This window comes from Apaloderma vittatum, unplaced genomic scaffold (genome assembly GCF_000703405.1).
Source record: "Apaloderma vittatum isolate BGI_N311 unplaced genomic scaffold, ASM70340v1 scaffold28649, whole genome shotgun sequence".
In the NCBI taxonomy this organism is placed as follows: domain Eukaryota; kingdom Metazoa; phylum Chordata; class Aves; order Trogoniformes; family Trogonidae; genus Apaloderma; species Apaloderma vittatum.
In genome coordinates this window covers 1-11749 of record NW_009735025.1, presented here as the reverse complement: position 1 = coordinate 11749, position 11749 = coordinate 1, and the positions used below count along the sequence as shown (strand labels likewise).

At 44.1% G+C, this 11749-nt stretch overlaps 1 protein-coding gene across 1 annotated transcript; it reads right to left on the bottom strand.

Moving 5' to 3' along the window:
* Positions 1-3799: 3799 nt before the first annotated feature.
* On the bottom strand, positions 3800-7434 carry GRPEL2 (GrpE-like 2, mitochondrial (E. coli); the record flags this gene model as incomplete). Its single annotated transcript, XM_009876474.1, has 3 exons — positions 3800-4327; positions 6319-6400; positions 7266-7434. Coding segments are annotated over 3 exons (607 nt in total), but the record flags the coding sequence as incomplete, so codon positions are not given.
* Positions 7435-11749: the final 4315 nt, after the last annotated feature.

Genomic DNA, 11749 nt, shown 5'->3' with positions numbered 1-11749 from the left:
CCCAACTGTGTGTGTAAAAATGATACGAACACGCGGGCGCATTTCTGGAAGTCCACCTAAATAAAGCACTGTTAAAAAAACGTTTAACAAAGCACTGCCATGGACCTTATTTCAGATAATTGGATCAGTCCCACCTGATCAAGTGGCAGTTGGAACAAGCAACATTTCTGGGGAGTGGAAAAAAAGGAAGAAGTAACTGCAATTGTCTCTTTTTTATTAGCAAATGGACAGTATCTGGACATCTAAAGGAAGACAGCCCTTTCCAAAATTAACTCAATTGTTGTTGTCAATTACCTGCACCAGTCCCACACTTCAGTCTTTGTCTTTCATACAGGCAGAACCTTTGGGTAAACAAAGAGCACAGAAACACAAAAAGATACAATATATACAAGGTTTCCCACCAACTAAATGGACTTTGATTTTTGGAGATTAGCAACACTTTGTTCATTTGACTTTGCAAGTAATATGAAAACGTCCCAAGTTTTAAAATAAAAAAATACTACAATATTCACAATATAAAAAACTTAAATACATTTTTTTTTTTTTAAATTTAAAGGTCTGCTAACAGCTATTGATTAATCACAAATGTCTCTTTCAGCAGAAGCTCTATGCTGATGAAACATTGAGAATTTAAGGTTCACAAAGCAACATTCACATTCCACACCACTCCTGGTGAGAGATAAGACACCGCCGCTCTCAAGAGACAGTGCCACCAGAGACTCGTCCAGGAGTTCAACCCAAAGATGTCCCACTGCTTGGGTAGGGCAAGGTCACAGAACAGGGCAAATACCCCCATTCAGGGGGGCTGCCCCCTTCCTGAGAGCAAAAGTGCATGTCCAACGTCACCACCACATGCATGTCTTACCTAGTTGCCTGCATTCCTATCTAAAGCTCTTCAGTTCTCAGCTTGGCAGAGTGGAAATGACTAGGAGGTACGTGACACCTCTCCTCTGCTGTTCTGTCCCTGCTAACCTGCTCCTGTGTTTTATTAAATAGTTATCGAATAAAGTGACCGGAGAGAAAAAGCTCACGGGTTGGTCTCCTCTCTGGTGTAACTCTGCAGAGCGCAATGGATCCGCACCAACGGGGACCCTGCCCCGCCATGCAGAGCACACAAGCTTTAATGCAAACAGGGCAGATGAGAGCAAGGACCCACACAGAGGAAATTCAATCCACCCTTAGGCAATCTCATCCATGACGGAAAGAGATCATTAAGTGTGCTTGAAAGGCAAAGGAACCAAATTTTGCCTAGGAAACCCAGATTCTGTCATGGAATCCAGGTTTGGTTCTTTCATTTTCACTTCATCATTCAAAGGAAGCAGAAACTAGGGCAAACAACAGCTACAGTATTTATCTCTTTGGTAACTTCTGAAAAAGAGTCTCTGAGCAACGGGTACATCTTACAGTAATCATCATAAAAAGCCCCATAAGATCCTGTAGAAGTTTCACAGATTGGAAAAAACCTCCACATCTAGGGCATGAACTAGGAAAATAGCTTGCCCAAAATTAAAACAGGGCTTGTGGGAGGGTCAGAAAGACTGCACAGGAACTGGATCCCTCAGATTCCTACTCTAGCCACACAACAGTGCCTCAGTGAAAGTGGATCCCAGACATACAAGCTGAATCAGTAACCTCAAGTACAGACAGAAGGTCTGGAGTGCATTTCAGGGTATTTCTTTAAGGCAAAAATGGGTGAATACTAGCTGAGAGGACAGGCAGGCTTGGCAAATAGTCCAAAGGTGGACTGCGTAGCTGTAATATACTTTCACAGTCAAGTGGCTCCGTGGGTCAGTTTAAAGGGGATTTGGATTCCATCACTGCGAAAACTCAGCTGATACAGCAGGGGCTGAAAAGGCAGCAGAGAACCCAACTGCTCCTTCCAGCTGAAGACACGGTTTCCTCAGAACAAGCTGTCAACAGTCTCAAGGCAGAACAGGAAGACTTGCATTGCCACATCTTCTATTTTACCTATTCTTTCTCTGGAGTAACATCGTAATGGGATGACCCAGTCAGCATACAGACCAGAAGAACAATGAACAGGAAGTCCTGCGTGTCTGAAATTTCCAACGTGACTACACAACAAGAGGTTTGTCCAAAGTGATCTAATGCTGCAGTGAAGCACTGTTTCAGGGTTCAGCTCTCTCTTCCCTGCCTGAAAAACCTAACTACTCAGAGGCAGAAAACTGCACTACAAAAAGTATCCCATTACTGAGTCACCCACACACAGCTGTCACTAAAGCAGCTCGCCCAGAGCACATCAGAACTGTACACCTTCCTGAAATTTCTGCAACAACAACCAACTAGTTGCACGCAGTCTCCCCATATGAAAGACTGCCGATAGCCGCTAACTGAAGGCTGTGGTAATCTTGAAGTCCACCACAAAAGGATTATGCAACCGAAGCCTGCAAAGGAATGGGAAAAGAATAAGCTTTCTTCCAAACCAGCAACGGCACCCACCATAAGCAAAGAGTTTTTCAAAGTGGATCTCAAATAACTCTCAGGCCATGGATCCAATTCCAGAAAGTAAAGAGGCGGGAATTAACTAATCAGTAAGAAAACCTGAAAACAACCATTCCTGCCTTGGTTTTGCGTAGTCCAGACCACAGGCTGGTTTACATAACTCTTCTGTGATCATACTGCTTGCTGCTCTGTAAAGGGTTAAATTCTGATCTTACTCAGTGACTGCATCCTTTCAGCTGAGATAAATGGACTCCCAGGCAAAAGGACGACTGGGAAATACATCTGCCATGCTGTGACAACAACATGCCTCCAACTAGGCAGACTGCTTGAGGTCAGCTTTCACTTCCTCAGCCTTCTGCTTCTCTTGCTTTCTCACCACTGCTGCTAAAATTGGTTCAAGGGCACTTGAGACTTTTAGTAGAAAAGAATTTTCTCTTTCGGTCAAATCCCAAAAGGTTTATTATTTACTATGAACACGCAAAAGTAGCATCTGAACATGAACTGGAAGTTAGTGTTATTGGAGTAGCATTATCAGAGAGCTGAGAAAATAAAACTGTCCAGATTTCCTGCTTAAGGGCACATCTCCATTTTGCCTGCAACAACGTTTATCATGCTTGAAAGCTGCACAAACACCCATCAGGAACGAGAAATTACTCTCCTCTAAAATTTGTTTTTTGGTTGGAGAAAAAGGGATTTAATAACAGTTTTCTGGCTCCATCAAGAACCACTACTCCCTGTTCTACCTTTAGGAACAAGGAGGGAAGCTGAAAGTTTACCTGGAGAACAAATATTAATGTGTTAGTCTTGACCTAACAACTGAATTCTCTTTAAAACCTCAACTGTAGTACAACAGAGATTTCATTAATTCAGGACTGTTTTCCTGAAGTGATGTAAGAAAAAGCTGCCTCTAAATGTCATTTCAAGTGATCATCTTCACCTCCACCTGAGGGGTCTGAGGACAAGGGAAGACGCCAAAACCAGCCTGAAAATAATACTCAGCCCTTTGGGCTTTTCTTCTTCCAACTGTTTTACAAAGAAAAAGCCTCACCACGTCCCTGTGAGGTAGGTCAGTAAGTAATACTATGTTCCCTTATTACAGATATGGAGACTGAGGCAGAGAAGTTACTTTCCTAAAGGCCACGGCAGGAGTCTGTCTCAGAGATGGAACGGGGAGACAAGCTTCCTTAGCTCTCAGAGAATTTCCCTTTCTCTCCTGTATCTCCTCTCTTCCCCAGACAAGCCTTAATGGAGAAACGAGCAACAGAGAAAGGGGCTACAGTGCCACGTTTCTGACAAGTAGCAGGACTTCTAGTCCACATACTCCAAAAAGTATTATTAAATATACAAGTACCTTGGAATAATGGCAAAATGACCGCACACATTATAAAGAAGCCAACATACAATACAAACCAAGCTTAATAAATAAGGAAAGACATGCTGCTGCGGTTGCGGCTGAGTGCTAAGAAGTCCTCAGCTCAGTAAGGTCCCAGATGCCAACGGATAACCCCATGTCATTCCTGTGACTCCACCGCCACGCCAACGAGTGCATGTCTGATAGTGCGACCGTGGAGTTTGTAGCCATCCTGAGTCACCAGTGCTATCGTGCCCGGCTGCACTCCCTCAGCTGGTACGTGGCAGACTATTTCATGGTCATATGGATCGTATTTGCCACCAACAGGGTTCATCTTCTGAAGGCCGTGTTTGGCAAATACACTTTGCAATTTGGCCTCTATGAGAGAGAGGCCTTCGTAGATTTTCTTCAGGGTTGGACTTGGATTACTAGGCTCCGCTTCTTCTGCGGCACTCTCAGCAGTCTTCTCCAAGATATCTGCTACCTCCACAAGGTCCTTGCAGAAACTCTGGATCCCTACAGGCACAAAGAAGCAAGTAAATGAAGGGCAGTTTACAGAACATACAGAGCTACGGTACCAACGACAGGCACAAAGCCACAGCAGCTTGAAAGCACCTTTAAAGCTGCTAATTGAGTCACACTGTTACTTTAGTGAGAGCCGACTGTGTCTCTTCTGTATTCTGTAGCCAAAGCTTTAGCATTGCATGGGTAGTAATCTAGACACACCTATACACATCAACACATACATAAGCATATATATATACGCTATAATCTGACAAGGCAGAGCATTAGTATTTCACTCCAAAAAGTTCTTGTCATTTGGACAGTGTTCCATGCCCTCTCATACAGTCCCACAGACATAAATGTTTCGCCAAGCAACTCACACAGATGTCCATGTGCGTGGGGAACAAACACAATGAGGGGAAGTAAAAATAATACATGGCCATTCAAAAGTAGATCCATAATTTTATTTGTAAGTTAAAAACACCGTGGAAGGACTGGACAGAATGGACCTTGGGTTGGTCATGAAAAGTCACACAGTCTTTTTCATTAGCAAACAGGGGTTAGATTGTACACATTTCTGGAAGTGGTGTATTACACAGCACAGAAACTTCAGGAAAACCAGCCTCCCTCCGTTATACAGATGCCCTAAATAATTTACTGAAATGATCCATTAGGAAAACGGAGAAAGAAACAATAGTCAGCTGATGCCTATAGTGGTACTTACACATTTAAACATGCACAGAACAAAAGAAGCGTGAAGGAGAAGCAACAAAGGAGCAGACAGAAGCAAAGTGATTACCAAGCATTCCACATAATTACAGAATCATCTGGCAAAGACTTTTAAGATCATTGAATCCAACTGCAAACTTAACACTGCCAAGTCCACCACTAAACCATGCTTCTAAATACCACATCTACATGTCTTTCAAATACCTCCAGGAATGGTGATTGAACCACTTCCCTGGGCAGCCTGTCCCAATGCTTAACAACACTTTTAGTGAAGAATTTTTTCCTAATATCCACCCTAAACCTCCGCTGGTACAACTTAAGGCTGTTTCCTGATGTCTTACTACCAGTTACCTGGGCAAAGAAATCAACCCCCACCTCGCTACAACCTCCTTTCAGGTTTTCCTCTTGCAACAAAATCTGTTTTAATGCTCTACAGATCCCCATGCCTCGCTCCATGAGCAACTTCTAATAAAGAATCTACTTTTTCTTTAAATCTGAAGGACTCTACACATAAAATTCAATGAGCTCCAAAAAATTCTCTCAAAACCCGATTATTTCAGAACTCAATAGTAATTTTATAGCACAATGGGTAAAACATTAAGAAAAACACAGCAGCTTTAATTTCAAAGCTACTAGAATTAAGTAACAAAAAAACTTCCAAGATTCATTCATTGTGGAGAATAACAGTTCCTCGTTCTCGGAGATGGTGCTGACAGAGCGCAATGATTAAATAGCAGTTTCTTTCCCCTTCACCCGGCTCTGTTGTCAAAGCTACAAATTCAGCTTGCTTCCTTGATGCTAAAATATCTCTTACAGATGTTTTAAAGAACATCTGATACAGGAGGTGACAAGGCAGGATCTACCTTCCAAAACCTAGAGCAGAAGGGAGGGAGGCTCTTTATATAGCAAAGGAGATCACAATCTGATGACACAGCTAAGAGTATGAAATGCACCCTGCTAGAGCAAATTCTCAGCATGCAGAAGAGTCTGCGATTTCAACCAAAGTCAGCAGAATTACACTCAACTGCATTTATTTTATTTAGAAAAGAAAAATAATAAAATCATGAAACAGTCACTGACGTAAACCTGGTAAGACACAGCTGGACATACAGAAAAATTATCCTAGACACCAAGAGTCCAGGCCAAATATCATGCCAGACTTTACAACAAATGAGGGCAGGACAGGGGCAAAGAAAAGCTGTTGATCAGCACTTTACGCTCAGGCAGGCAGGCAGGCCATGGCAGTACACACAGTTCTGCCTCACTTTGCTTACCAAAGAGCTTGGCATCTTCCACAAACTTCTGCGTTCTCCTCCGGACATTCTCGGAATCTGCCAAGGCTTTCCGGTATCGCTCCTGTAACCACAATAGCATGGGGATTTGTCAAATAGGGAGGTAAAAAACATTTCCTGACAGCTGGCAATCCCTTAGAAACACTTTAAAAAGAGCCCACTTCATGTCAGAAGATTGTGATGGGCTCCTGCATTTTCATGACACACAAACCCAAGTTTCTCTCCTACCAATTAATCAGCACAACTGCAACTCCCTCAGAACCAAGTGAAGGCTAGAAGCATTTGGGTCGCAGCTCAGCTGAGCCCCCCACTGTCAGGCTGCTCCTTTTTGCATGATTGTCTGTGGCTAGTGAGATACTCTCTCGGCAGGTGAGCTGGCGGTCTCAGCAACAGATCTGCAACTGGCTGATTTATTGCTTCATGCAGCAGTACTCTCATGGCAACTATCTCCAGAACTGTCTGCCCAGTGCTGCGGTATTTAATCCTTTCCTTAGTCACATCAGTTCTTCAAAGTCCCTATAACATGATCCCTACAATTTCCACCAAACCACTGTCAGTCACTAAAGAGGACTTTCCTTCTCCAACAATCCAGATCTGGTGTGACACAGTACGTGATGCTACTCAGCATGAAGCTACTTTCATTCCCTCTGCGAAAGAACTGACCAGACCATCTCCAACATACACTTCTGCCTGCCAGGATCACACTATCAGTGTCTTGCTCCTGGGTTCTACTGACAGATGGTGTTTCTGGGGAAGGCAGATTGTAATTCCACTCTCAAACTCTTTGAGCGCAGCTGTTTCAAAGGCTGCCATGGCACAACAGCGTTGTGTGTCTGTTATGGGCTTACAGAAAAAGCTTGGACTGAAAGGTGCACTAAGTCAAGGGGACTGAATGGAAGACGACACAGTGCCACCAGCAGCATACTCACAGTTAAATCCCGGACTTGTTCTTCCAATTTGATGGCTTTGTGCTCCAAGGCGCAGTCAGAAAGAGGATGCTTGGGCTCATCCCGAGGATCTTCTGGGCCACACTCGTCTCCTGTACTTCTCTGCTGAGCTGCAGTGCTGAAAACACAGGGGGACCCCCTGAAATACAAACTGGTGACAAAGAAAGAAAGTTAAGTAACAACACGGTCAATAAGAATTCTAGTTTAGTGTCATTATTAAAAGCAAGTTCTCCTAAAAAGGTAGATAGGATTTTAGACAGAAATTTAGCTCATTTCAGAAAATACAAAGGAGCACAGGAACACAGGGACAGCTGGTTTGAAAACATTTTATTTTATTTTACATGTCACTACAGCAGCTATACAGCACTTATTTGACATACTTTGAAAACAATTAATTTTCTCATGAATGCAAGTTGTGGGTTGCATTTTTGCTGACTTGCCAGTAGATGTGGTCAATGCTGAATTACAAACCATTTTTACAGTAACTTAAAAAACCCCAAAATGTACTGAACATAATTAAGTAAAATCTGCAAATCCATGGCACTTAACAGGATAAGCACGCAGAGCCTAAGCTGCTACCTAAGGTGGTACAGCAACAGCAAAAGGACAAAGGCTTTGGATTTCAAGCTAGAAGAGGCATACACATCTCAGACTGCTGGCTAATGGAGGATTCAGTTCTCAGATGCTCTCACCCATTTGTTCTCTTGGGTGCAAAGAGACATAGTATTTGGTGTATTCAGTTTTCTTCCTGTTGAGTGAAGAGGAGGAGAGTTTGAACCTTTTTCCAGTCAGTTCTTACAAAGTAGAAATTGCTAGAGAGTACCCAGCCTTCAGTGCAAAGAGAATTATCAGAGACATGACCAAATTGTTTGCATCCCAAATATGCTGGATCCTTCTGCAAGCACCTTCACAGCTCCTCTGGCTGTGTCTGGAAATAGGACTGAACGTGCCAACTGAAAACCGTCCCTAATACTCTCCAACAGTTCTAAGCACTTAAGTTGTTTTTATCTCTCCTGGCAATGAAAGAGCCTCAAAGGCAAGAAAAAAATAAATCCAAACAAGCCCAAGCCTTAAGTGCTGAAGCCTACTTTATTTCCAATGATTCTTTCCATCGCAGGCATGCTTGCTTTTCAACTAAAAAGCTCAGCAGTCCGTGTTTCTTTTTGGTAGAGCAGGTTGAGCTCACCCAGAAGGATGACTCTGCAACTTACAGATGAAATGATGAAACAACCAAAGAGTCAGATAATTGGGCTGAGCTGTATAAACACTGCCCAGGTGTTTAGCAGCCTAGTCTGTACTGTAACAATCTCACAGGTTTCCACAAGAACTAGATGATAGAAGTCTAGCTGAAAACAATTTGGTCAGAAGAGGATCAAAACCAGCATGCTAGACACTTTGAGAAATAACTGTATTTTCACTTTCTTCTGTTCTTTTCCAGAAAGCCCTTCACCCGCGGTAACAGTGTCACTCCCTGTCACTTCCAGGGCGAAACCAAGATTTTCACAGCCCCTCCAACAACACTTGCTTTTACAAACTGACCTAGAGAGGACCCATTCCTGCCCGCACAAGGCCAAAGCCTTAGCCCATGTCCCTCTCAAGCCTTACACCAGGAACAGGATCTGCAGAACAAAGTTCCATTTCCTTCCAAATCAGCACCATTCAGGAAAAAAATCAGTATGCACTTAACAAGGAAGGGTGTCTCCTTTTTTGGAAGCACCTGGGTTCTTCCTCTGAGCAGGGCTTTCAACACCCCCTTCAACAGCGAGGTTTTTGCATACACTAAGAGCACATCTACCAAGTGAAACACAGCACGGCACAGAAATCGCCACACTGGCACTGGACTCAAACTTCTGTGTTTACACAGCACAATTCAACACTGCACAGACATGCTAATTTAGGCCCCAGAATCGGTATCGCTGAGTTCATGTTACCAGGCCTGCACCATTAAGCTTTCTTATTTATCAGCAAGGCTATGTTGCTCGGGTATAATGTCGCAGAAGTGCACAGCTTCTGTTTCTGGGCCTATCAAATCAGTCACGAGACCTAAGCGTTGTTCAGTGACCCAGCTAAGCTGAGCTTACAGCGGCAACTGGAAGGGACACGTTTGCTCCCCTGGCTCCAGTACTAGAGCTGTGCAGAATGAAGGTTCAGGGAGTTAAACCAGCTCAAAACTAACCCTATAATACAAAAAGACTTTTTTGTCTGTGTTTCTGAATAGGTTTGCTGACGGATCAGATGAGTGCAAGTGCCAGCACAAAAGAAAAGACAAATATGTGAAGCCTGGTGAGATGTGGGAGGGCAAATGCGGGGAAGGGAAGAGGTGTCCCCCCTTGAGTGGCAGCCAGGGCTTGGAGTGGCTCAGCTCTATGACCAAAACGCAGTTTAAGAGATTTGTATCTGCCCAAAGACCATCAAGCATCTCCTACCACTCCCCGCTTAGCAACCCACAGTTCCCTCATTTTATCTTTAATACACGGTTGCTAAATGTCCCACAACAGTGATCACAAACTTCCTTTTCCCACCTGAAAACACCTGCATATGCGTTGGTTTTTTTGAGTACTTAAAACACCATCTGTATGCCAAATCACTCCTTTTCAACACCTTACACGCCAAACACAAGTATGAAAGTGCTTCTGCTATGTCCACTTGCTCTAGGATACGATGTTCCTCACACTAATCTTCTAAAGAACCAGCCAAGTGACTGTCACGAGGCTCTCTTCAAGAAGGTACCCAGCCACTGTGGTTCTGGGTTCCATGAATGCCAACACAGAAGAAACACCCACATTTTATCCCTGGCTGAAGAGAGACCTGTCTGGGGCATAAGATCCCATCTTGAATTATTTTTAAGATGCTTGTCATATTTCTTTTGTTGAATAGGTAACACAGCACTTTTTCAAAGTTATGGGAAGTAGACTAAACTGAAGTTGAGGACAGAGAAGGACCCCTTTCACCAAGTCTTCAAAATCAGTTGTGAAGCTTTAAAGAAGTGTAAAGCTTTTTTTGTAAATAAAAGGTGTGTCCACGGTAAGCACCAACTACAAGCTTTGCACTGTATCATCTCACATTTCATTTAAAGAGCAGCAGGGATGAAAATCAGCCATGCTACAGATGAACTGAAGAACCTGAAAAGCAGCTGAGAAAGCAGCCTTGCTAGGCACCTCTCAGGTTAGACTCCTGTGTCTTGAAAAAGCTATACAAATGAGTTAACTCCCTCACATCCATAAAGCAAAGGCCAGTGAGTCATTTACCTCTGCAAGTGATGTGAACTACACAAATGGGTGTGTTTTGGTGTGTAGGAGGAGAGGGGCATGAATGAGCTGGTGCCTGAGCTACAGGGACCTGCCTACGTGAAGCAGCGAGCTGCCTGCATGGACTCCTTCCTCCGGTTTGTGAAACTGAGTTGCAGAACACTCCCCCGTGCAGTGAAATGTCCTGGCTATCATGTGCTGTTCAGATGAGCCTGCTCTAAAAGTTGCAGGCAAGAAACCAGAACCACAGACTGCCTCCAAAGGGAATTCCTAAGGGCTATTATGCAGAACTGAAAATGCTGCTCATTTTACTTCTTCCTTCAGGATGAAAGGAACACTCCACTAAAAAGGGCAAGTGCTGTTTACAGTCTGTTCACTGCACTGTGCTCCATCTTCTAAACACAGTTGTGATGACAGCTGCCCTAAAAATAGGCAGAAATCCCACTGGAGGAAGCTGACACATCCTGAAGTAACAGACACGTGGAAGTCTCCAAGCGTGTGAAGGGATTATACAACTATGCTGGTGATATGAAAAGATTTACAAACTGATGTCACAGAAAGCCAAACAGATAGATGTTGCAGAGAAGTTGATGGTAGCCGTATGGTTTAAACCAGTCGTTCTTAAAGATTCAAATTAAAAATTACGAGAACAGGTCTCTCTAGTCAGAAAAATAGTATCAGCTCCTTGTGGAGCACAGACATGACACTGAACATCATCCCAAAGCACCTCGTGTTCTCTCTGACTGCAAGGGTCCTACCCCTTTTCTCCTCCTCCTGAATCAACGTGACAAAGCGCAGGAGAGCTGAGCCACACAGAAACATCTGCATTGGCACTTTAGCTCCAACAAGCACGCTCTGGGAGAGAACCTCCTCATCACCCCCACTCACCGAGCTGTTTCATCAAGGGAGCAACACCAACGATTAATACTACGTGGATCCCGCTTCCACAAAAACTCAGGCAGCTTGGCTAAGGATGGCTGTAAACGGGCCAGTACCCTCCACGGCTACCACGAGTCCTGGGCTAGAAGCCCCCAGAGCCCCATGTGGGCCCCAACACACACAGGACTTGGCCGCAGAAGAGGGCCGCGCGAGCCGGGAAGGCCTTTCGGAGACGCGTCTTGACGTTCGCTCCCAAACGCGGGCGCCTCTATTGTGTGCGGCAGAATTACCTTGTCGCGTTTGGGGGAGACACGCACAACCCCGCGGCCACCGTGGGAC